Genomic DNA, 26,795 nt, shown 5'->3' on the forward strand with positions numbered 1-26,795 from the left:
AGGGGAAAAGGACGTTAAACATGGCAAGACACCCATCAGCAGCTGAGCATCCATGCTCTTCACCCCTACTTCCTGCCAGCACCAGTCACGAGGAGGGAGACTTAACATTCTGCGACAGCGTTTACAGAGTCCTGGAACTTCCACATTATCTTGTTTAATCTTCATGACGGTCATGGAAGGTGTCACCACCATGCTAAGAAGAAACTGAGGCTCAGGGAAGGTAAATAATGCCCCAAGGTCACACAGCGTGGAAGGGGCAGGGCCAGCATTGGAACTAACAAACGTGTAACACTGCACATTCCTTCCACTGATTTGGTGTGTCAGTGACTCAGATTTTCCACTGTCATTACCCCTGTTAATGTATTCTGTGCTCAGCCCCCCATGGTCTCTTTCACAGTGCTTCAATATGGAGCACTCAGGGCATCCGTGCTTAAAATCATGGAGCTCGGCAGAAAAAGAGCGAGCTTCTTATATGTAGATAAAGAGCGTTTTATAATAAACACACCCATATTTATGCACAAATACACGTTCATACAACTTAATAAGATTATACGTGAACAGAGATAAGTGGTTAAGCACATTAGAATGACTGTAGGAGAGAAGGGGGAGTTAAGTTTGTGTGTAAAAGGCAATCAACTTTCTAAGACTGCTGGATCAGAAAAAACATTTGACAAAATTCAACATCCACTCATGATAAAAACCCTTAGCAAACTAGGGAATAGACAGGAACTTCTTAGGTCTTCCCGGTGGTACAGTGGATAAGAACCCATCTGCCAATGCAGGGGACATGGCTTTGATCCCTGCTTCAGGAAGATTCCACATGCCACAGAGCGGCTATGCCCGTGTGCTACAACCACTGAACCTGCACGCCTAGAGCCTGGGCTCTGCAACCAGAGAAGCCACGGCACCCAGCTCCCCTGCTCCCTGCAAACAGAGAAAGCCCTCGTGCGCCAGCAACGACGCAGTGCAGCCAGTAAACAAACAGAAGGGCACTTCCTCAACCTGTGAAGGGTGTCTATAAAATACCCACCAATAACATCATACTCAAGAGCGAAATACTTAATGCGTTTCCCCTAAGACTGAGACGAAGCAAGAGGGCACTGCCTGTTACCAATTAATTTCAACACTGCGCTGGAGATCCTAGCCATTGCATTAAGACAAGAAAAAGAAATAAAAGACATCAAGATCAGAAAAGAAGAAGCAAAACTACCTGTGCGTAAAAAGGACACGTTTGATTACAAACAACTACTAGAACTAATAATGAATTTAGCGATGTCACAGGATAATTAATTGCTGTCTTTTAAAAATATTTTTGTACTATCAGTGAACACTAGAAAATAAACTCCATTCAAAACTGCATCCAAAAATAAAGTACTTAGAATAAAGGTAACAGAAATGAGAGAAGTATAAGAATCTCGATACTAACAAGTACAAAATATTAAATGCAGAATTTAAAGAACTAAATAAATGAATTATTCATGGATTGGAAGATTCAATATGGCTATGATGTCAATTCTCCCCAGATTGATATATAGATTCAATAATCCCTGTCATAATCTTAACAGTCATTTTTATTGAAATTGACACATTTATATGGAAACACAAAAGACCCAAAACAACCTTTAAAAAGAACAAAGCTGGAGGATTTACACAAGGCTTACTATAAAGTATTAAAACCATATTAAGATACTACTACCCTTTCACCAGAATGGCTAAAATTAAAGCCTGGCAATACCAAGTGCTAACAAAGGTGGAGCAAACAGAACTCTCAAATTCACCTACATCGTTGCAGAGACTGTAAAATGCCACATCGTTTTGGAAAACTACCTGGTAAATTCTGAAAGACCATATATGTATATCGTTCTGTGATCCAGAAATTCCATTCCTAGGTATTCGCCCAAGGCAAAATAAAAACCTATTTTCACACAAAAACCTGTATGCAAAAGTTTAAACTGGCTTTATTCATAATCACCTCAAACTGGAAACAACTCAAATGTCCTTCAACTGGTGAAAGGATAAACAAAGAGGTATATTCACAAAATGGAATACTGCTCAGCCAGAAAAGGGCGTGACCAACTGTACGCAACAATATGGATGATTCTTCAAAACACTGTGTTGAGTGGAAAAAGTCATGCACGATTCCATTTATCTGAAGATCTAAAAGATATAACTAACATATGGTAGGAAAAAAATAAAACCCAGTGTGTTGCCTCTGGGGATGGGGGTGAGGTGAGGATTTACAGGGGCATGCATTAGTCAAAACTTAACAAATAGTATCAAGATTGGTATACTTCATCATATAGAACTTGTACTTCAAAAGAAAAACAAAAGATACACAAATATTGAACTCTTAGGGAGAATTAGCTCAGTTGGTAAAGAGTCCGCCTGCAACGCAGGAGATCTCGGTTTGATTCCTGGGTTGGGAAGATCCCCTGGAGAAGGGATAGGCTACCCACTCCAGTATTCTTGGGCTTCCCTGGTGGCTCAGCTGGTAAAGAATCTACCTGCAATGTGGGAGACCTGGGTTCGATCTCTGGGTTGGGAAGATCCCCTGGAGAAGGGAACAGCTACCCACTCCAGTTTTCTGGCCTGGGTCGTGAACAGTGGGACAGGACTGAGCAACTTTGACTTTCACTGAGTGGCTTTCACATTCACTTTTCAAGGGGAATTATACTTGAAAAGCATCAAAAAGCAAGATGGAGAAGAAAATGTTAACTGTATAATCGAAATTCCTCCAATGTTTCTTTATGTTTGAAATTTTTTGTAATAATTAATATATTAACTACATAACAAAATATTGGGAAAAATGTAAAAGATTCCTATATATTTCTGACAAGCAATCTCTCCCAGGGCTGATGCTGAGTAGCAAGTTACATCAGCTTTGGGTTACCTCAGGGTACGTGATGGGGCTGCATGGCAGTAGAGACAGTGAAATCTGTCCACCCACGTTACCAAATCTCTGTCTTTTGATGGAATTTGAAAGCTTGGCCTGTCACTGGTTTAGGCTTATTGAGCAACTATACAAGTTCCTCTCTCTGAAGAAGTGGAAGCATCCTGAAATCCATCTTTGAAAACCAACCCACACTGTCACTTCCACGACAACCGTCGCTCGGGACACAGAGCGTCTGGCTTTTCCGCTCTCAGACAGGATCCACGCTCTGATGGTCGCTTAACTGTCAATAGCTTTTATTCCCCAAGCGTGTTTTCCACGAGATGCTCTGTGGAGGAAGGGCCTGCTCTCAGGACAGCTGGGTGCTCTCCACACCTCGGGGACCCACAACACACCCCTGTGCACCCCCTCAAAAGCGCTGCTGTGAAGAAGTCTCACAAAGTGTCCACTCGGGTCTCCCAGAAGCCAGGTCTCAGAGGCCACGCCCCCTCGGGGAGGGCGTAGTCACACAGCACCCGTCACTCAGGCGCACAGGGGGTGCCCTCTGTGTGTCTGGGATCCTGGACGCCGGGGCTGACTGCAGCCGCCACAGCTGCAGTCCCTCGTGAGGGGAGCTTCACGCCCCCACGGGGGACGTGCCTTGTGCCCGATCGCCAGCACCCGTGGTCAGGGGAGAAGGGCCCGCCCTGTGGTGATGTGCTCATCCTCGTGGGGAGAATGTGCTCACCCTCTGCAGGAGGGGAGAATGCACTGAAGGCCCGTTTTCCAAAGCGGATTTCGCCTGCAGAAACCATCAGATAGACAGCGGGGTCTGGACCTGGTGCATCTTTCCCTGTATCCCACAGGTTCAGCCCGAGCCAGGACCAGCGCGCCCCCTGCCGCGCAGCCGCGCTCACGCCTCTCTGCTGCAGAAGCAGGCTGGACCAGGGCCCTCTCCCTGCTGCATTGTAGCAGATCAAAGTCTAAGATGCTGCGATACACATGAAGGTCGGGCTTCTTTAGTAAAAAGCTGCCATGCACGAGGCAATACGGTTCCCTGACCGGTGCACAGACACAGAGGATGGTATTTCCCTCAGGCTCTTGGGTTCCGGCCCGAACAACGGAAGCGGAGGGCAGAAAGGCGCTCTCAGGCAGCGCCCTGGATTGCTGCCCCCGCCCGCCCCGGGGACGTGCCAAGGCCTCGCGGCACCGGCCCTGCCCGCTGCACCGCCTGGGCCCACAAGGGGACGGCCGGCTCCTCGGAGAGACAGACGCGTGCCGTGCACCCGCGTGGCGCCCTCAGAGAAGACCTGCCCGCCGTGGCAGCCGAGCGGGGGCCAGACGCAGGCCCCGTGGCGCGCCCGGCCCCACGCAGCCGGTGTGAGGCGACGCTTAACCCCCCCGGCCCGCGACAGCAGAGGACAGAAGGCAGGACCACGCTACCTCACGGGCCGCGTACGTGTAGAGCACTTTGCCGTTGATGACGAACCAGAGCTTCTTCCAGTGCCTCTTGCCCTTCTTACACCGGCTGAGGTAGCCGCTGATGGCGGAGCCCTCTCCGGAGGCGGCCACCTGGCGGAGGGAAGCAAGCGGGGCGGTCAAGGCTCCTGCGGGGGGACACGGTTCCGACGGGACCTAAATGACACTGAAACCGGCCTGCGGGGCATTCGTGCCGCTCTGGAGTCGGGGCGCTCGGGTGGTCTCGCGGTGCATCCGGCCCCTCAAAGGCCGCCCGACAGGGCCGGGTTTGAGAGACAGGGTTGACGAAGGGACCCGAGACCCGAGAGTCGAAAAGGGCCTGCAGGAGGCTGCCCTCTGGCGGTGAGGCGGATTCCTGGTTCTCTCCTCTCAGCCCAGGACCCCAAATCACAGAACTGCAGGTCTCGATCTGGGTCAAAGTTTCCTCCTCATAAAACTGGTTCTTATGCTTTTCAGCTTACTTTTTTCTCACATTTAAGAGGGGATCCTTTCTTTCTTAAATTGTTTCCCTAAAAGGTTGTATGATCTCCTGCCTAATGAGTTTAACACCTCTTAGTAGCATCGGGGCTTCCCTGGTGGCTCAGAGGGTAAAGCGTCTGCCTGCAATAGGGGAGGCCCGAGTTCGATGTCTGGGTTGGGAAGATCCCCTAGAAAAGGAAATGGCCACCCACTCCAGTACTCTTGTCTGGAGAATCCCACGGACGGAGGAGCCTGGCAGGCTACAGTCCACGGGGTCACAAAGAGTGGGACACGACTGACCGACTTGACTTTCTTTCAGTGGTATCAATGGTGTGGTCTTTTGAACACACCTCTCACAGGGGCTAAGATCACAGGCCTGGAGTAAGACTCATCTCAGGTTCCAACACAGACTCTAGCAACCACTAGAGGGGTGAGGTGAGACCACTTACTTCCTGTATGTCTCAGTGTCCTGACTAGTTAAACTGGAATCAAAGGACGTCAGACAGGTACCGGTCAGGTACAGTGTCTGACCCACAGTTAAGTGCTCCATAAACATTCACCTTAATACAAGAGCAAGAAGGCCAGGTTACAAAATAATGTCATTTGACTTTCTCAGTTCATAGGTGGGGAAACTGAGGCCCAGAGGAACTGGGGGGGGGGAGGGGGGTGGAATCTACCAAAGATGAAGTTCCGACTTAGTTGAAGAAAGGGCAAGAACTCAGAGCTCTCGGCAAATGTTCTCAAGGTCAGGGAACTCCAGTGTAGGGAGAGGAAGCTACAACCAGCCAGGTGTTTTGAGAAGTACCGGGCAAGGAACCTGCCCCTCTTGGGTCCCCAGGACCCCTCTAACTCGGACAAGCCTCCTCTCCCCAGAGCTGACCTGCCGGAGCAGCTCCCAGAGTCTGTTATCTGCCCCCATCTGATGCTCCCGGGACAGCGCTCCAGCAGACCGTCCCCTGGGAAGCAGGTCTCACTGCCAGGGTGGGGCTCCTGGGGGCGGGGGACAGGGCAGCGGGAGGCGGGGGCACATTGCTCCTGGGGATGCTGCGGAGCCCACAGTGTAGTCCATGTTGAGTAATAAAAAGGCTGTTGCTTTGGGCAAAACCTGCCAACATGGCTTGGGGCAGGTCCACACGGCACCTGGATCATGGTGGCCTGATGCCTGAAAGGTGAGAACAGTGGTTCTCAAACTCTATACCCATGGCACACTCAGGTTCTGTGAGTTCAGCTCCTGTTGACAGGACTGTGGGAGTGAGAGGGTGGTCTTTTCTCAATTTGTGGGAGGAGACTAGTTAATAAATGACAAGACAGCCATGCAGTGTAAGAAGTGTGAGATTTATGTGGACAAGCTAATGTGAAATTATGATATCAAAGGTAGATTAAGTGAAAGAAATGTATGGAAGATTCAGAGTATCATCTTTTGAGTTAAAAAAAGGATCTATGATCGTCTATCTTAATTATGTATATGCATAAACATTTCTGGAAGCATCCGTAAGAAATCTGATGGCAGTTAACTTTGAGGGGTGGGACTGAAGGAGTCTGGGGAGGGAGAGAGAGAAACTCAATTCTCATCACACATTCTTCTGTCCTTTTGAAAAAAAAAAATTGTTATCACATAGGTGTTAACTTCCACGATTTTTAAGATGCAAAAGGAATCAAGCTAATGGATAGAACCATACTCACTTAAAATTTTCATCCCTAACACTTTTTGAACCCTTGCCACCTGCTATTCAATAATGAATATTTAGAAATACTTGGTAACAGCTGCTCAGTCTTCTTTTGACAGCTTGTATATTCACGGGCACACATTTGTTTGTGGTTATGATTAGAATACAGTCAATAATCTGGTTCTGTCTGCAGAAAGGAATTGAGTTGTGCTAATTCTGAGGTTTCCTGGAAAGAGTCCTACAGCCTTTAGGAGGCTCACCACCTGAGCCTGTGTGGGATATCTCCAGGATGAGACAGGGATGAGGTTTGAGGGGACCAGACTCGGGAGGGCTGAGCCAGGCCGAACGGCTTTAGACCCAAGTGCTGCAGCGCTGTGTGCATCTGGGGATGGGTCAAGGCTGGGGGGCCGATGTGTCTCCCCGCATCTCTGACAGCCACTCGGGCTCCTGTTTTCTGCTACCAGCAGGGGTCTTCTCGGTCACACCCAGGAGATGGCCTATGCTTCAGGGCGGCCTTTGTGAGCACGAGCCAGAACGCCTCCCGTGAGGGATGCTCTCTAATGTGTCCTCAAGAGCCTGGTCCGGCTGGGGCAGGGGGTCTGAGGACCCAAAACCTTCTAAATCCCCCTGGCCCCCAGGACGGCAGCCCTATACCCGCCTCACCTCGGTCAGGGCTGACGAGACTTTCCTCTGCTTCCTGAAGGCCGAGGGGTTGATGCTGTGGAAGACGGACGAGAAGGCGCTGCTCGAGAAGCGGGCGGAGGAGAGGGGGAAGCTCATGCTCAGGGGCCGCTCTGCAGCGAGACAAGCCGCGGGGAGGAAGGTAAGCGTCTGCGCCCACGGCGGGGGACACAGACGCCTCCAAGACCTGAGCTCCCGCCCTCCCAAGGTGGCACCCAGCCACGAGGGGTGGGATGGGGTGGGGGTTCCATGTGACCCAAGAGAAGGGCCCCCCCCGGTAACAGAGCTGGAGTGGGGGCAGGCTTTCCCGATGCTGGCTATGCCCTCTTCCCCGTGTCTGCAGAGGCCAGCGGTCCTCTCCACGGCCCCAGGCAGCCCTGGGGTGGAGGTGACCGAGGGGAGTCTCTGGTTTCAGGCCCAAGATCCACCCTGCTCCCTCTCTAGCCAACCCTGAACACAGGCGCTCACAGGCCCTCTCAGCCACCTCAAGCTCTGCTATCCGAGGACCTCCAGCCCCTTCCCTGACCACAATGCCTCTGGTCTCCATCTCGACATCCTCATTCCAAGAGGGCCCCAGGGGACCCAGGCCTGAAAATAGGGCCGCTGTGCAGAGTGATGTGAGTGCCTGCCTACTGGCCTCATCACGGAAACGCACAGACCCAGCATGCCATGTCCCAGACACGTGTCCCAGGCATGTCACCCAGACACGTGTCCCAGACACATGGACCCAGACGCGTCACCCAGACACATGGACCCAGACATGTCACCCAGACACGTGTCCCAGACACGTGACCCAGACACATGGACCCAGACATGTGTCCCAGACACGTGACCCAGACGTCACCCAGACACGTCACCCAGACACGTGTCCCAGACACATGACCCAGACACATAGACCCAGACACATATCCCAGACACATGGACCCAGACACGTCACTCAGACACATGGACCCAGACACGTCACCCAGACACATGTCCCAGACATGTGAACCAGACACATGGACCCAGACACGTCACCCAGACACGTGTCCCAGACACATCACCCAGACACGTGACCCAGACACATGGACCCAGACACGTGTCCCAGACACGTGGACCTAGACGTGTCACGCAGACACGTATCCCAGACACATGGACCCAGACATGTGACCCAGACACGTGTCCCAGACACATGACCCAGACACGTGTCCCAGACACATGGACCCAGACACGTGTCCCAGACATGTGACCCAGATGTCACCCAGACACGTCACCCAGACATGTGTCCCAGACACATGACCCAGACACGTCACCCAGACACATGTCCCAGAAACACGGACCCAGACACGTCACTCAGACACATGGACCCAGACACGTCACCCAGACACGTGTCCCAGACACATGGACCCAGATATGTCACCCAGACATGTATCCCAAATACATGGACCCAGACACATGTCCCAGACATGTGACCCAGACACATGGACCCAAACACGTCCCAGATATGTGACCCAGACACATGGACCCAGACACGTGTCCCAGACACATGGAACCAGACACGTCACCCAGACACATGGACCCAGACACATGTCCCAGACACATGGACCCAGACATGTCACCCAGACATATGTCCCAGACACGTCACCCAGACACGTGTCCCAGACATGTCACCCAGATACGTGTCCCAGACACATGGACCCAGACACGTGTCCCAGATACGTGGACCTAGACATGTCACACAGATACGTATCCCAGACACATGGACCCAGACACGTGTCCCAGACACATGCCCCAGACTCAGCTGCTATGGAACCCTTCCTCTGGGGCCACCTCTGGATTTTCTACAGAACCAATGGTCGGGGAGAAGGTGCCCCAGAGCAGGGTTTAAACCCTGCCTCCTCCTGGAGGGCAGCATTTTGTCCGGAGACCCCCAAGAAAGCGGCTGGGAAAGGCCGTGGGAAGAAGCGGAGGGTGGTCCGTGGTACCTCTCATCATGCCTGGGGCGTCCCCGCCCCTCTTCTTCAGCTCCCCATAGCAGCCGTCACACACCTTGGCCATGCGGTCCTTGAGGTACTTCAGAGGGTACTTGTTCCGAGAGCAGTTCCGGCAGACGATCTGGGGGAGACGGGGGCCCGCGGGTCACAGGGTCTCACCCTCCCGGCCCAAGCAGAGGACCGTGTCCGACCCCTCTGCCGACCCGCCCCCACCTACTCGAGGGCGTCATGCTCTGAGCAGAGTTATTATGCTCCTCTGCAGGTGCTTACCTGTTTTTCTTTTTAAAAAATTATAAAATAATATATAAAAATTATGTTTTTTATTTTTTTTAAATTTAATATATATTATATTTAATATATAATTTTTTTAAAATTATATATTTTTTATTATTTTTAAAATGATTTCTTGTCTTATGCTTGTGCCCAGTCATGTCCAAGTCTCTGCAACCCCATGGACTGTAGCTTATAATACCAAATATCATATTTGAAGCATATGATACCTAATATAATATCAAATACCTTATAATACCTAATATAATATTATAATATCTAATATTATAATATTATATACCTAATATTATAATACCTATAATGGTTTATAATACCTAATAAAATGAAAGTTCTGTGTGAAAAGTGAAAGTCTCTCAGTCATGTCCGACACTTTGCAACCCCATGGACTGCAGCCCATCAGGCTCCTCTGTCCATGGGATTTTTCAGGCAAGAATACTGGAGTGAGTTGTCATTTCCTTCTCCAGGGGATCCTCCTGACCCACAGATTGAAGCCGCATCTCCTCTGTCTCTTGCATGCAGGCGGATTCTTTATCCACTGAGCCATCGGGGAAGCCCAATAGAAGTGATATATAACATTATATTATTAATAGTTTCAGGTATACAATGCAGTGATTCAATGTATGTAATATAGTTGGCTCTCCATGTCTGCGGGTTCCATATCCACAGATTCAACCAATGACGGACCAAAAAGATTTTTAAAAATTCCACAAAGTTTCAAAAGCAAAACGTGCTGCCAACTATTTGCATGGAATTTACACTGTATTTATAACTATTTACACAGCATTTGTAACTCAGCTGGAAAAGAATCCGCCTGCAATGTGGGAGACCTGGGTTCAATCCCTGGGTTGGGAAGATCCCCTGGAGAAAGGAAAGGCTACCCATTCCAGTATTCCTTGCCTGGAGAATCCCGTGGACAGACGTGCCTGGCAGGCTATATATAGTCCATGGGATTGCAAAAGAGTCAGACTCGACTGAGCAACTTTCACTTTTTACACAGCACTTCTATTCGTTAGGTATTATAAGCGAAATAGAGATGATCTAAAGTATGCTAGAGGATGTGTGTAGGTTACATGGAAATGTTACACTGTTTTAAATAATGGACGTGAGCGTCCTTGGATTTTGGTATCCACGGGGATCCTAGGATCCTAGAACCAGTCTCCCATGGATATCAAGGGAGACTATATGGTGAAATCACCACAATGTCTAGCTAGCAGCCGTCACCACACATAGTTTACAAATTATTTTTCTTGTGCTAAGAACTTTAAAGATCTATTCTCTTGGCAGCTTTCACATATACAATACAGCTTTTTAAAATTAATTAATTTAGCTTTTACTTAACTGCACCGGATCTTGGTTGCACAGGGATCTAGTTCCCTGACCAGAGACTGAATCCTGTCCCCTGCGTGGGAGCATGGACTCTTAGCCAGAGGACCACCAGGGATGTCTCTACAATAGTTTTGCTGACTATTATCACCAAGCCGTAAGCTTTCCGTTTTCTGATGAGCCTGCACCCTTAACCAAGACGGGATATTCTTCCTCCTGGAACAACAGCCCCATCCGCTACAATTTCCTTCGGGGAGCAGGGTGGTGGAGTGGAACGGGTCTGGGGTTTGGAGCCCTGGTGGGAGGGCACCAGTTAAAGGTGAATTAACTTCACGCCCCACCCTGGGCCCGGCCCGCAGCAGCTGCTGGACGCCCCGGGTCCCCAGCCGCGCGCACGTCTCTGTGCCTCACCTTGCCGCAGGCGTGGCAGTGGTGGCGCCTCAGGGTGAGGGAGAAATCGCAGCCGCAGTTCATGCACATCATGACATGCGTGACCGGCACCAGGGTCGGGGGCCTCTCCCCCAGGCTGACCCCCAGCCTCTCCCGTATCTGGAGCAACGGAGTCAGGCGGGCAGCGGGGTCAGGAGACCAGCTGGGCCGGCGCCCCGATTCCTGTAGGGGGGTGTGTGTGTGTGTACGGAGGGGTGGGGTGGACTCCACTCTACACCCCACCCCCCCACCGCACCCTCCAGGGCGCCGACCTCGGTTAGAAATGGGCGGGAGGGGCCAGGCTCTGGGCTGCACAGGGACCGCCCTGAGCTGGGCCGCGGGGAGGACCCAGTGGGGCCCCGATGGAAGGAGGTGCTCGACCCTGCGGGTGCACAGGGGCCCAGGGAGGCCCGCTCACCTCCACGCTGTGCTGGAAGGCGGCCAGCGCCTGGGCCTTGTAGTCCTCGGGGAGGGCCCGGCTCACGCAGCTGTGCCACTCGTCCCTCTCCGCACAGGAGCTGCAGGTACGAGCCAGATTGAGCGAGGGCTGTGCACCCTCTCGGAGTAGACCACGTCCCCGCGGCCCTCGCCACGCCCCACCCCACGCCTGAAACCCCGGCCCGGCCACCCGCCAGACCTGCACGGCGGCACGTCCGCTTCCAAGCGGGCGGCCTTGATTGTGAGGTGTCTCTGGGCCTGGCCTGTAAACGTGGAAACATCAAACACTCTAACTCCCAGGGCGGCTGCAGGGACCAGATGACATGTGGGGGTGGAGGACTCTGCCGATGGCAAAGCACTGCAGAAGCAAGGGGTCCCGTCCTCTCGGAGGGGTGCGCTGGCCGGGGGCACAGAGCCAGGCACCACTTGGGGGGCAGTGGGCAGATGCTGGCAACAGTCACTATCTCATTCTCTCTGTCCTCCTCAGTTTCCCACACACCCTCCCAGTCATTCACTCATTCAGAGCGCAGACATCCCCCCTTCCCCTCCGGGCCTGGCAGGGTCTCCTAAGAGGCGATGCCCCCGAGCAGCCGCCAGATGGAAATTCTCACAGACCCCACTAGGTGTCGCTCCAACCCCGCCACCGTGCCTAGAGCAGCTCCTGGCAGGAGCCCCCTTCCTGGTTTCTGAGCCTCGAGCCCCATCCCAGCTCCAGCTGGTCTTTTCCTGGAAAGAGGGCGGGGGACTCTTTCTTTGCCAGAAACCAACAAAACGGGGCAGAGCCTGAGGGCCTGGGAAAAAACAGCCATTTCTGATAGAAAGGCCTCACCCCACAAAAAGTAAAAGGGAAAATAAATTGATGAGGGTTCACCCCTGATGTTTCTCTCACTCTCCAGACCTGGCAGCCTAAACATAGACTATTTTATGAGCTAAGGTGTACCATGCACTTTTCACTGGCTTTAACCTTTCTTACTGCTGCAAAGACCCAATGATTCATAGGGTTTTACAACAAGGAGATATTGTTATATTTAAGCAATGGGCTCTGGAAACCCCTGAGATTCCATGTTAAATTTTATGTGTATGCACATGTTTTCTGGGGAGAGAAGCCATGGTTTTATCAGATTCGCCACATGACTGTGCAAAACTGGACAAGAAATAACGGAACAAAAGTCATTTACCCAAAAAGGACACCAAAATAAAAATGACAACACATTCAGCATCTGCGATTCCAAACTTTCCCACGTGCAAAATCCTGCCCCACACTCCCCCGGTCCTTCCTTTCCTCGTACCTGGCAGACAGAGTCAGGCAGGACTCGGGAGTCTCGATCTTCAGGGCGTAGGGCACTTTCTCCATCACAGGGCGGCTGACCTGGAAACCAGGAGCGGCCCTCAGGATGGGCACGGGAGGGGTCCTGCCACCACCCAGCTCTGAGCCTGAGCTTCCTCACTGCGAAGGGCAAACCTTTCTCACCTGGAAGATGGGGTGTGTGTCTGTGTGTGTGCATGTGTGTTTGTGTCTGTGTGTGTGTGTGTGCACAGTGGGAGCCCAGTTGCTGACTCTGATTCTGTGGCCACCCGCTGACCCCCAGGAAGGCATCCTTCTTGGAGCCCACTGTGCCGGACAAGCACCTGCCCAGTGGGCACCCTCCAGCATGGCCTCCATTAGACTCCTGAGCAGACGGATGCTTTGGTCCAAAAAGGGAAGACACCTCCCAGGTTAGCGAGGTCGCCCTTCTCCTGGTTGGGGGCCTCAGGAGGGAGACAGCCCCCTGCAGGCCCCTTTCAGCTCTTCCTCCCTTCCAGCCCTCCGCCCTCCCAAGTGACAGCCTGCACGTACCCCATTCCCCCACTTCGGTGCTTCCCTTTCTGACCCAGTCCCCACGATGGGCGGGAATTACCTTCCTAAAACTCCCGGCTCATTGAAAATCCCCATTAGCTCCAACCAGCCCCGTATCTGGGACCCTGGTCACACTGAGTGAGGTCACACCTGACCCGGTCACACCGTCCTGTCTCTCCAAGCTCACCCACAAGACTGTCCAGCTGAGAAATAGCTGCCGCTTGAACAGGCATTTGCACACTCGCATGCGTTACTCAGAGCAGCCAAAAGGTGGAGGCCACTCTAGTGTCCACGGATGGATGATGGGTACACAAAGCGTGGGCTAGCCTACACCCACGATGGAGCACTATTCAGCCTTAAAAAGGAAAGAGGTTCTGACGCTTGCGACCACGTGGATGAACCCTGAGGCTGTTACGCTAAGTGAAGTAAGCCAGTCACAGAAGGACAGGCATTGCCTAGGAGTCCACTTATACGAGGTCCCTAGAGTTGCTGAGTTCATAGGGACAAAGAGTAGAATGGTAGTTGCCAATGCCTGGGGGAGGAGGGGGGAGAATTAAAGAGTTTAAGGGCACAGAGGTTCAGACTGGAAAGATGAAGAGAGTGCTGGGGATGGCCGGTGCAATGGTACACCGTGAAGGCACTCGATGCCGTCAAACTGTACGCTTAAAACATGGTTCCAACAGTAAACGTACATTACAGATATCTTACCACGATGGATAAACACACGCCTGCTTGCTTCCTCTCTCCGCATTCTCCTCCCCCCATGGACCCCCTTCCTTGTCTCTCTTCCGCATTTATCCAAATATTATCCACTCCGGGCAGCCCTCCCTCATCCCACCCTCCTTGAGCCCCCGACGACAGAATCCTGGGGCAACTCACAAGCCGGGGTCCTCCTTGTCCGCAGGCTGTGAGTTCCACAGGCGGGGCTGTGTCTCCACGTCCCCAGGGCCCCCGCCACCCCAGGGCCCCTGCCCCCAGGCTCTTACCTTCATGCTGGCCACCGCCAATGTGCTCTTCAGCCGGTACTTCCCGTCCTTCTGGGGGTACGTGTACAGCAGCACATCGCTCATCTGGGGAGAGGGGACCCCGTCAGACGTGTCTTGGGCCCAGAAGGCGCGTGCTGGGCGTGTCCTGGAGCCTCACTGAACACAAGCATCTCGCATTCCCAGGGACCAGGGGAGCAAGGGCACTCTAGGCTGAAACAGGAGACCCCTCCTCCGCAATTTCACATGGATACAGAGGAGCAAACGCATACATGCCCACAGGAAGTCCGGGACGGGGATGTCGGGACGAGGTTTATCCAGCACCACTCCAAAGGGAAACAACCCAAACATCTATCAGCGGGTATCAGGACACGGAAACGGCGGCACATTCACAGCTCGCAGCCACACAGCAACCAGCGGGCAGACGGAGCACGCCTGACGACAGGGCTCAGCCTCCAAGACACACCAGCGAGAAGAAGCCGGACTGTGGAGTCCACGCTGCTTCACAACATGTACATGAAGCTCCAGAAGAGCTCATCTGCACTGATGGAAGTCAGGGCAGCGGGTGCCTGGGGGACAGTGAGGGGAGGTGCCCCGGGGAACTTCCGGGGGGCTGGATATGCTCCGTATCTCAACCCAAGCAGGTCACACGTCAATATGCAGCTGTCGACAGACACCAACATATACACGTAACACTGATGAACTCTCTATCAAGTCAGCCTCTAACAAGCAGAGTTAAGGGAGGGAGGGAGGGAAGGGGAAGATTCTTGGGGACAGAGAGCTGGCGGGTCCTGTTCACTGCAAGTTAGATAGATAGCGTTAGTCACGGCCGACTCTCTGTGACCCCATGAACTGTAGCCCACCAGGCTCCTGTGTTTGCCTGGAGAATCGCAATACTGGAGTGGGTTGTCATTTCCTCCTCCAGGGGATCTTCCCCACCCAGGGATGGAACTCGCGTCTCTTGCATTGCAGGAAGATCCTATCCTGTCTGAGCCTCCAGGGAAGCCCGTTCACTGATGCACCTCCAGCAACATAGCTGATGCTCAATTAAGGTTTGTTGAATGAACAACTGAAGCTTGCCGCCCCGAAGCAGGGCAGACATGCACAAACGTAAGCCACTCTGCCTTCAGAGAAAGAGTGTTTCTGTCTGGCTAAGTGCACAGCGTGAAGAGCTGATGGCGTCCTCCAGGTGGCGCTATGGGCCGTCCAACCCTGCTGTGCAGGAGCTGAGTGGCTCCAGACAAGCTGTCTCACTCCCCGGGGCCTCAGCCGCCCCATCTGCCAAGTGGGGAACACCGCCACCCCCACTTCACTACAAGCATCGAGGGAGAGTGGCCCCCGGGGGGGCCCCATGTGTGGGAGCCAAAGGGGATCAGGAAGACCCGGTCTGAAGGTGGGGCGGGAACTCAGCGTCCGTGCTCCTCTCCCTGCAGACAGCGTCTGCAGAGGGGGCGGGAGGGGCGAGTTTTCCTGCCACTGGCTCTCCTGGCGCTTCTGGGACTGGCCTGGGCACTGAGCCGCGGTGTAGTCTCAGGCAAGCCCTTCCTCTCTCAGGGCCTCACTGTCTGAACAGAGTTGGAACAGACCAGGGTCGGCAAACTGTTTCATAAAGGGCCAGATATTCATGTACAGATGTGAGAGCTGGACCGTAAAGGCTGAGCGCTGAAGAGTTGATGCTTTCCAACTGTCTTGAGAGTCCCTTGGACTCCCAGGAGGTCAAACCAGTCCATCCTAAAGGAAATGAACACTGAAGGTTCATTGGAAGGACTGATGCTGAAGCTGAAGCTCCAATACTTTGGCCACCTGATGCTAAGAAATGACTCATCGGGAAAGACCCTGATGCTGGGAAAGATCGAAGGCAGGAAGGAGGAGAAGGGGACGACAGAGGGTGAGATGGTTGGACGGCATCATTGACTGGACGTGAGTTTGTGCAAATTCTGGGAGATAGTGAAGGACAGGGAAGCCTGGTGTGCTGCAGTCCATGGGGTCGCAAAGAGTTGGACCCAGCTGAGCAACTGAACAACAAAGAAAGTAAGTATTTCAGTCTCTGTGGGCCAGATGGTCTCTGCTTCAACTGCCTGACTCAGCCATCGTCTTCCAAAAGCAGGCACGAGCGACACTCGAGGAAGAACGCGTGAGGCTGCGCTCCCAGAGACCTCCCTCAGCAACACAGGGGGCCGGCCGACCCCCGGCCCAGAGCAAGCTTCCAAGCCCTGTCCGGCTCTGTTGTTCTAACACTGACGAGAACCACTGGCCAGGCCAGGCTGAGCCCCTGGCAGGAAGGATCTCAATTCGGGCCCCACCGTCCCTTCAGGCAGGCGCAGAGGGGGAACTGAGCCACAGACAGGCTCGACTCCCCCCTCCCAGGTCTACAGACTTCATCGTGGAGGGGTCAGAATCACAAGTGAATGAAGGTGCCTCCAGGGCGTGCAGGGTGGTGTGTTTGGGGGTGGCCACACCCCGCCCACCCGCAGGGGACCCCCCCGTGTCCCCACGGTGACCCCGCCTTTCTGCGGCTACCCCTGGAGCCACTGCTGCCATGGCAACGCCACCGGCACCCAGGGCTGTGTGAATGGTCCAGGACCACATGGCCTCCCTGCACGGCAGCGCCAGCCTGCCAGAGTGGGGGCTTCTCAGGGGAGGTGACAGGTGCTGGGGAGGATGAAGCAGAGGAAGAAGAGCCTCTGGACTTGGCTCCTCTGGTCTTTATATGGAGCTGAGTGACCAGTGAGGCCAGGCCAAGGCCCCGGGGCACAGGCCACAGAGGCTCAGCAAACCTTGGCAGACAGCCGCGGATGAGATGCTTCCAGCCAGGCCCGCAATTCCCCTGTTCAGGACTGTGAGGCCAATCTGGAATTTAGCCCCCCAGCTGGCAGGGCCACTGGAGACCACCACACCCTGCCAGCCCTACGAGCGAAAGCGCCCATCTGCAGCTGTGGCTCCACCAGGCCAACAGAGGTGTTCCCGACACACCGCGCTCCTCGCACCTCTACCCTGTGCTTCTGCTCTTCCTGCTCCTGAAATGCTCCTCCTTCATCTGCCTGACAAAACTCCAATCCTTCCTTCCAAGCTTAACGCGGGTACGGTTTTCCCCAGGGAAAAAATACACAAAACACTCAGCATACGGCACAGCACCCAGAGAGCACTCAACAAATGCCAGCTGCCCCTGTGCCATCCACCTTCCTATTTCCCCACTCTCCTGGATCCTCTCTTTCCTTCCATATCCCCCCCGCCCATCCCTGAGATTCTGCCCAAACTACTCTCATAACTCAATCTTTACCCTGGACACTGGAGGTTGAGGGCAGAGAAAGGGACCCTTAGCTATTGGGTTCCAGCACCCAGCACACAGGAGGTGCTTCAACAGAGAGAACTCCTACCCACTGACTCGGAGCCTTTCTACTTTTACTTTGCACACAATTCTAACAAAGTGAACGGAGAGTGTAATAGCAGGAACAAAAACTGACAGCGAATGGTGGAGGAGCAGAGAGAAAAATTACTTCTAGCAGAGAGAAGAACTTAGCAGGCAAAACACCTCGGGGGCTCAGGACGGGGGCCAGGACCTGCGTAAAGCTCAGCATCCACCGCTGTCGTTCAGTCGCTCAGTCGTGTCTGACTGTCTGCGACCCCATGGACTGCAGCATGCCAGGCCTCCCTGTCCATCACCACCTCCCAGGGCTTGCTCACACTCATGCCTGTTGAGTCAGTGATGCCATCCCACCATCTCACCCTCTGTCGTCCCCTTCTCCTCCTGCCCTCAATCTTTCCCAGCATCAGGGTCTTTTCCAGTGAGTGGGTACTCCCCTCCAGGCCTGGACGTGCCCTGGTGTTCCAGACTGGGCTGAGACGTCATTAAGGATGTCCCTCTGTCCTGTCCTGTGCAGACTGTAGACAGGGCCAGGCTCAGCTCAGAGCCCTGGCTTCCTTCGGGCCTCCGCCCCCGACCTGCTGGGAGGGCCGGCCAGGTCAACTCTCCTTTCTGGGTCTCTGGTGGCTCACATGTCAGATAAGGCAGCTGAACAGTTACCCCAAGTTTAAGACCCTCCTGGTTTTAGGATGGGCACATGAATAATGACATTACACGTCACAACATCCCCCTGAAATCTTTCAAGTAATACCTGAGGGAGAGGCTTAAATCCTCGGCTTTCGGCTTTCTTGGACGATCCTCGCCCTAAGGGGTCGGCTCTGGTCTCCACGGCCTTCCTGCCATCCTCAGGTAACGGCCCCCAAACGCTTCACAGAACCTGTAGTCCGGGCTTGACCGGAGGCTGGGTACTTACCAGAAACAGGTGCCGGGGGCGTCTGTTCTTCCCTGTTACTTTCATCAGCGTCCCTTCCTTCAGAAACTCCTGTGAGCAGAGAAGCAGACCTCGGTGGTCAGGCTGACCCCCTGCTCCATCCTGGAGAAGGCTGGGGGGAGGCCCTTAAGCGGGAAACCAATTACAGTGCCTCCCGGAGCTCGGGAGAGCGGCTCATGGCAGAAGCCCCCTGCCCAGGAGCCATGCTCCACGCCTGATGGGGCAGCCCTGGAGACGGGCATCTGGCCTTTGGGGAGCACCCTCTTTGAACCACACCAACCCAGACAGCGGGCCAGCCACAGAGTGGTCCCAACAATGACTCGGCCCCTGGTTTGCTGCCACGGGCGTCCGATGAGAACAGAGCCTCTGAGATGCCGGTTTGCTACAGCGGCTGAAGACCTGTGAACAGTTGCTACAGCCCCCTCCATTCTGGAGGGTACAAACAGATGTCTGATACGTCTTCACTAAACTGAGGCCTCTGGCCAAAACACCGGGTGGGATTTTACACCTAAGTACCATCTCTCACTCTTGTTTCTTGTTCTTTGTGGCCCGGAACAGGTCATGAATACATTTTTTTTTTTTTTTTACTACTCTAGAGCTGAGTTTTGTGTTTTCCATTTGGAAGCTTAAAAGTGGGTAAATCTGTCTTTTAAAAAACGTTGGGGTTCCTGAGAGATGGTTTCCCAGCAACTGGACTAAACTGAGGATACCGGTGTCTCTTCTGAGAGGAACGTGGAACCCCAATGGCACTGCTTTCTAAAGTCCCCGAGAGCAGAAAGCCCTAGGGGAGACAGCCAGGGGCCTGCGGAGCCCAGCACAGCCCTTGCCCTCCCGCCCTCCCCGCCCCCTGCCCCCCTCCCTCCCTGCCTGTGGGCACCTGCGGCCAGGCCCGTCTGGGGCCAGCCCAGCTGAACAATGGGGCTTATCAGGGCCTCGCCCACCTGCCTGCCGGCGCCCTCCGCTGTGGAGGCACTCACCCTTCCTGGCTGGAGGAGATCCCCTTGGCCCCGAACGCTGTGCTCGATGTGGACCAGCTTCTGAAGGTTTTCCTGCAGGCGGGAGCAGGGCGAGGGCGAGATGGTCAGGGCCCCTCATCTCCTCTGTAAGGAGCGGGCGGCCCTGCTTCCACTTCGGAGGAGGAAACGCAGCCCAGGAGGGACCTGCTCCCAGTCCGACTTCCTGTCGCTGGTGGGACCGGGAACCGAGCCTGGGTCCACGGGATGCCACCCGTCTGGGCTCCCGTCACTCCAACTAGTCCCTGCGGGCCTGGGCTGTGACAGTGCCCCCTGTCTGCACCGCGGACACCGTCACGTGGCCTCACTATGCCGTCCGATACCCGTTTATCTGTGACAGTGTCCTCTGTCTGCACGCCGCGGACACCGTCACGTGGCCTCACTATGCCGTCCGATACCCGTTTATCTGTGACAGTGTCCTCTGTCTGCACGCCGCGGACACCGTCACGTGGCCTCACTATGCCGTCCGATACCCGTTTATCTGGGGGCCACTGCTCCCGCTCTAGCCTGTGTCCCCCATAACGCCTGGAGCATCCAGATCGCAATAACCCACAAGTGGCAGAAGCCTCAGGCCAGACTGGCTCTGTGGGCTTAAACCCTTTGCTGGAGAGCTCGTTTACTGAGACAGAGTGACCGAGAAAATGCAGTGCCTGCCGAAGAAACACGCTCTGGGCTCCCTGAAGAAACACGTGTGCCCAGGAGCTCACTGAGAATTCACAACACGTACGGTCCCAGGCCCCTCCCCTGTCACAGCGGCCTGGAGTGCTGGAAGGGTGATGACCCTGAACCTCACGCAGGGTTGGGTCTAAAGTCAACGAACACGGTGAAAACTGCAGAGAAAATGCCCTGAAAAGGCTTCGACACCGTCCCCAGTTCAGTTCAGTCATTAAACCATGTCCGACTCTTTGCGACCCCATGGACTGCAGCACACCAGGCTTTCCTGTCCTTCACCATCTCCCAGAGTTTGCACAAAATCATGTTCCTTGAGTTGATGATGCCACCCAACCATCTCATCCTCTGTCGCCCCCTTCTCCTCCTGCCTTCAATCTTACCCAGCATCAGGGTCAGTTTAGGGCATAAAATCCTACCCATCAGAAAACGTGTAAAAGTTATTTTACCTCTGGTTATGACGTAGGAGCTGCAAGGAAACAATGCCCCCACCCTAACAGGGAGAAAAAAGAATCACATCATCTACAAAAGCAGAACTCTGCTTATGGCTATTGGAGCGCGGGGTCCCCAGGACCCCACCGTGGACACAGGAGATGAATGAGTTATCGCCTCTGGCAACACACAGGGAGGAGGTGGTCGGCATAAAGAAGCTTGAGAAGAAAGCAGCTAAAATGTTAATGGCTTCTTAAAAGTCAGGTATGGGCTGGCGGGACAGTATTAGAATAGAGGGAGCCCCAGACCCAAGGGGCACGTGGAGGCCCTCGCAAGCTCTTTCCAGGAGTTTCTGCCCGGTGCTTACAAGGAAGAGTGGGGGCAGAGAGAATCCCCTCTTGGTGCTGAAGGGGTGCAGGCTGCCAACTGTGAGGCGGGCACAAAACCCAGCCCATTTCCCCAGGGCCCTTTCTCCTATAAGACCCTTCACCACTGTGGGAGGTGAGGTGACCCTCCACCACCGTGGGAGGTGAGGCAACTCTCTCACTCCCAGACCCTGAGGCAAAGAGCCCATGGCTTCCGAGGCAAGGGCAGAAGCAGCTCGAGGTATCTGTTCCAAGAAGAGGTGGGTGACCTCTCAGGTGCAGAATCACACACCAAGACAAAGCAGAAACCTGCCCAAGACCCGCCACTGATACACGGCAGAGGCTGGCTGCCCGTGAAGGAGGGGCAGGAACGCCGAGAGCGAGCCAGGCTCTCAGGCCCTCCTTAAGACTGAGGCTTGTCCGCGGGAGCCGTGACCCATGAGCCCTGCGTGACAGGACGCAGTGGTCTATCCCTGAGGAGGGGAAGGACGCAGAGGTCCCTTCCGTGGTGCAGAGATTGCAAAAAGCAGAAGACGCAGCAGGGAAAGCCCCCGGGCCCTCGGGTCCCACACAGAGCAGCAGGTGACAGCAGCCACCTTCCAGAGGAGCATGACTGTGGGGGTCTGAAGGGGACGTCTGACGACAAAACCTAAACTCAGCTCAACTACTGACCGCACGGATTCAGTTCCCACCCTTGACGTGAACAGCCTGAGCAGAAAAAGAGACACGTCCACTTTTAAAGGTAGATGCTATTTCCCACAGGGTCTACAGTCCCTCTGCACATAACGGTGTTCAATCAGGCACGGGAGACACGCGAAGCAAGGGAGAACCCTAACCCATTTTCAAGACATAAAGTGTTCCAGAAAACCAGAACGTGAGGTGACACAGATGCCGGAGCCGGCAGACGGGGACATCACAGTGACTGTGACTACTTATGTTAGAGGAGCCACTGGAAAAGATGCATGCACGAACAGAGGGAGTTTCAGCAGAGACGGAGACAAACGAGAGATGGAGATGTGAACAGTAAGAAATGTGTTATCAGAAACGAAGAAGTCCTATGACAAGCTTAGCAGCAAATCGAACACAGCTCAGGAACGAATGAATGAACCTGGGGAGGGCTTCCCTTGTGGCTAAGCTGATAGAGAATCCGCCTGCAATCTGGGAGACCTGGGTTCGATCCCTGGGTTGGGAAGATCCCCTGGAGAAGGGAAAGGCTACCCACTGTAGTATTCTGGCCTGGATAATTCCATGGACTGTCAGTCCATGGGGTCGCAGAGAGTTGGACACGACTGAGCAACTTTCACTTTCACTTTCTTTTCAAGCTGAGATTTACCACCTTGAAACAAAAAGAGAAAGTAAGAGTGCAGGCTGGGGGGCAAGGGAAGAACGGAGCACCCAAGAAAAACTTCAAAAATTAATGGACAAAAAGCACAAGCCCAGGAAGCTTGATAATCACAACAGGATATATGCCACTACTTCTCCAAAACACACATATTTAGACATCATGGTCAAACTTCTAGAAGTCAAGTGTAAAGAGAAGATCTCGAAGGCAGCCAGTAAAAACGGGACCCATTACATAAAGAGGGTAAATATAACCACTGCAGCAGATTTCTTCTCCAAAACTAGGCAGGATATAAGACAGTGGAGTGGCATCTGTAAAGCACTGAAAGAAAGTTCTGGTCAACCCAGATTTCTATACCCAGGAAAAACATTTTTTAAAAAGGAAGGTAAATCGATCAATTAAATGAATGGATGTTGGATGCTAGGAGCCAGGTTTCCACTCCCACACTCCTCTTGGGAGGGGAAATTTACAGAGAAGCCAGGGGAGGAGGCTGGAATGATCCACTTGGTAACAATTAGAGTTGAAGACTCAGTAAGACACTCATATTTAGTTTAATACAGATGGCTATGTATAGAAACGGCTATTCATATGAGTATATACACAGTAAATACACATGTAAGTCTTTGTTCTGTAGCTGACAGAATCAGAAGAAATGCTACCCCAGTAGCAGTGAACATACCGTGCCCACATCCTGGTTTCTAAAACCATTATCCAATTAAACAAACCAAGGCTGTCTGGAGAAACAGCTGATTCTAGGACTGGGGCAGGACACACGCAACGTGAACACGGAGCATCTCACAGTGCCAGGAAGTAAGGAAGTGCTCAAAAACTAAGCAAAATAAAAATCCCCACCCAGACCCCCACTGATGGGGGCATGTGAAAGGGGCACAGGACCAACTGGCCAACTCCTAATGGCCAAAGCTGGGACAATTTGAGAAATAAAATCAAGTGCATGGGATTAGAAGTCAAACATAACATGTTTGTGAGTTCTTACTGATATAAATAATTTAGGTATAAATTAACTTAGAACTGGTGAACACATTAATAAACAAGGGAGAAGAGGCCAATCTCCCTTGCAGAAGATGTCCAAATAATTTAGGTAGATACTCTTTCCTCAAAGGGAGGGAGCATAATTCCCCACTCCTTACATGCGGGCCGCGCACAGACACTTTCCTCCAACCAGTATGGACCGGCAGGTGGGGGTGGAGCTTTACGTGCAGAAATCCCACCAGCACAACCTTGACCAGGCAATCACGGTTCACATCAACAGTCCTACGTCACGTTGCCAGGGTGTGCCCTTCATCTGATATTAAAAGTAGCATTTTCTGCGATCTTTCTCCCCCTAAACTATAAACTATGCATGCGTGTGTGCGTAGTCGCTTCAGCTGTGTCCGACTCTTTGCGACCCTGTGGACTGTGGCCTGCTAGGTTCCTGTCCATGGGACTCTCCAGGCAAGAATACTGGAGGGAGCTGCCGTGTCCTTCTCCAGGGGATCTTGCCGACCCAGGGATCGAGCCTGTGTCTCTTATGTCTCCTGCACCGGCAGGCGGGTTCTTTACCACCAGTACCACCTGGGAAGCCCAAACTGTAAACTTAGGCTACTCACGACAGCTCAGCGTGGGAGTGAAGACGTGGCCCTTCCTGACCTGGTTTTTCTCTCTGGAAGCAGAGACATCCCCCCTCACAGGAAGTGGGAGCCCCCCGGTCCATCTGCTGCTACATCTGCTGCACCGACTCCCAGGCGCCTCTGTATTTTGGCTGCATCGAGGGAGATCTCACTGTCTATACAAAGTGCCAAAGAGCAGGGAGCTCCCAGACATCGGGGGAGCAGAGAGGGCCCGATGACCCACCGGATTTCCCAGCCCGCTGGCTTCAAACTGCAGGCTTGCAGACTCCTCCACCAGCTACCCGGATGTCCCCTCAGACTCTTCCCAACTGCGCCTGAACTGGCCCGTCTGCCAGCCTCCCTGGCGGCCCTCTGAGCTCTGACGCCGGCACTCTCCCGTCTTCACGCCTGTATCCAGGCACTCTGCCTGGACCACCTCGGCCCCCTGTGCCTTCATGGCGTGCGTACAGTCCTCCCTGTAGGGGCGCCTTCTGTATCATCGCGTCTCAGCATCCCCGGGGGAGAGAGGAAACCCTTTTCTGAAACTTGTAGCACTTTCTCTCTCTCTCACGATGTTTATCATGATTCTTCATGTCCATGTCTTAAATGCTCTGCTAAGCAGTGACTTCCTCAAGGGCCAGGACTCATGGCTTTATCTCTGTATCTCCAGATCCCAACCTAAGACCTGACATATAGCAGGAGTCTAAAAGACGTTACTTCCCTTCCCCTTTTTCTACCTGTGGATGACTCGCTATAAGGATGCTCTGTGCACCTGCCACAGCAAAGCCAAGCAACAGCTTGGCACACATACCACCATCACTCCCACCTCTGCCTGTGTCAGACATCACTAATGAATCACTGAACTTTCCCCACTGAGCCAGGACTCAGCCTCAGAATCATTCCCAACACACAGCTCTAGCTTATTGACAGCTTAAAGGAGCAGGAAAAAAATGTAGACACCAGTAACCATGGAAACCACTGGAACAGAGTTGGGAGGTGGGATAAAGCTGACCATCTCGGACAGACACCCCGTAAACATCTGGTCAGCGTCTCCCGAATGAAGTTACACACTGTCAGAATCAGGCACGTGCTGAGAGATCATGTGGTCCCATGAATGAGCAGCTCTCAAACTTCTGTGGGCCAGACATTTACCTGGGGTGCTTGTTAAAACTGCCTATCTCTGAACCCTACCCCAGAAGTTCCAGTTGGCAAGACTGGAAGGCATGTCCAGAAATCTGTAGTTTACAGAGCACCCCGGGTGCTGATGTAGATGTCTCAGACCAGGGTCTGGACGCTACTTATCCGGTCTGTGAAAGTCTGCAGCCCTCCTCATTGTTCAAATAGATGGGGAACCAGAGACTCGGGGAGGGACACGCAGGGCCTGAAGTCACACACCAAGTGTCAGGGCCAGAAACCACGGCTCTTTGCAGGATCCCATGAGACACATGATGGCCTGCGCCCCCCACCAAGAAGTGGGGGTATCACAAAGCAGACCTGGGCAGGGTGGAGGGCCACTGGCACCTGCACCCACGGGGAAGGTGCCCGGGCCAGACTTACGCCTTGCTCCATGCTCTCATTGGCACGGTCTGTGATCTTGGAGATGAGGGTCAGCGCACCTGTGGAGAGAAGCAGAGCACTGGACCTCCTGGGCAGGGCCGGGCCAGCTGCCACCTGCTCGCCTCCTGCTCCGGAAGTCCCCCTGCAGGGCCGTGCATGGGGGTGGCACCAATCCTTCCCACGGCTGGTGAGGGCAGTGGCCCAACCCCAGCTTGGCCGCTACTGCCTGAGTGCCTTTGACAGCAGTGTGACCCCTCTGTGCCTCAGTTTCCCTGGCTGCGTGTGGAGCATGTTCACACAGAGACTGCCCTGGCAAGTCACATGCAGTGATGGCCACACAGGACGGGGAGGAAATCAGGAGTCTAGGGGGTTTTTTAGACCTGGCGCCCCCTCCTATCACCAAACTCTGGCCACGCTCCTTCTCCTCCTCCTCTGACTGGATGTTAGCCCACCCCCCAGGGAGTCCCCACGGTTGAGGCAAAGGGGGTGTCACTCAGCAGCCCCGGAGGCCTCCTGGCCCCTGCATGCCCAGCCCGCACGGGAGGGGGCCGTGCTGTGCACCTGGGAACTGGGGTGGAGTCCAGAGCCGGGGGATGGGGGGTCCAAAGCTCCGCTTTCTCTGGGTTCACATGCACACTTACCCTGCGTGTCGTCGTACTCCGCTGAGTCTGGGCAAAGGTTATTTAAATAGTCTGCGGATTGAACAAGAGTCAGGAGTCAGTTTGCCCTGGTGAGGCCTGCCCCCTGGGGTCCACAACAGGAGACCCTCAGTCTCCAGAGACGGAAGAAGACTTTCAGAAGGATGAGGGGAGCCGCCTCTCTCCTGTCGGCCCGACCATAAGAACACGCGGGCACAGAGCCAGGCCCTTAGCACCACCACCAGCGTGGCGCCTGCCACCGCTGGCCGTCCATTCATTCATCCACAGACGCCAACTGGGCGCCTGCTGTGTGCCTGGTGCCGTGCGAGGCCTGAAGAGGCACACGGTCTGCTGGGGGGACACAGATGTGACCACCACTCGGCAGAGGGTGACGCGCGAGACCCCTTAACACATTCACACCCACAACTGCTCGACGCAGGCTGGTCTC

General features: G+C 53.8%; 1 protein-coding gene across 4 annotated transcripts in view; it reads right to left on the minus strand.

The window, feature by feature from the left end:
* FGD5 (FYVE, RhoGEF and PH domain containing 5) overlaps positions 1-26,795 on the minus strand; it is a 121,662-nt gene that overhangs the window by 2,215 nt on the left and 92,652 nt on the right. For 3 of the 4 annotated variants that reach the window (XM_044934347.2, XM_044934346.2, XM_044934349.2), the window contains 11 exons: positions 26,351-26,401; positions 25,710-25,768; positions 19,702-19,773; positions 18,707-18,775; positions 14,433-14,516; positions 12,899-12,978; positions 11,590-11,689; positions 11,154-11,354; positions 9,120-9,249; positions 7,138-7,268; positions 4,313-4,441 (listed from right to left, as the gene is read on the minus strand). In XM_044934347.2, coding sequence (XP_044790282.2) covers positions 4,313-4,441; positions 7,138-7,268; positions 9,120-9,249; positions 11,154-11,354; positions 11,590-11,689; positions 12,899-12,978; positions 14,433-14,516; positions 18,707-18,775; positions 19,702-19,773; positions 25,710-25,768; positions 26,351-26,401 — 1,106 coding nt within the window. The remainder of the gene's footprint in view (positions 1-4,312; positions 4,442-7,137; positions 7,269-9,119; positions 9,250-11,153; positions 11,355-11,589; positions 11,690-12,898; positions 12,979-14,432; positions 14,517-18,706; positions 18,776-19,701; positions 19,774-25,709; positions 25,769-26,350; positions 26,402-26,795) is intronic. The other variant, XM_044934348.2, reaches the window with a different exon arrangement.

This window comes from Bubalus bubalis, chromosome 21 (assembly GCF_019923935.1).
Source record: "Bubalus bubalis isolate 160015118507 breed Murrah chromosome 21, NDDB_SH_1, whole genome shotgun sequence".
Lineage (NCBI taxonomy): Eukaryota > Metazoa > Chordata > Mammalia > Artiodactyla > Bovidae > Bubalus > Bubalus bubalis.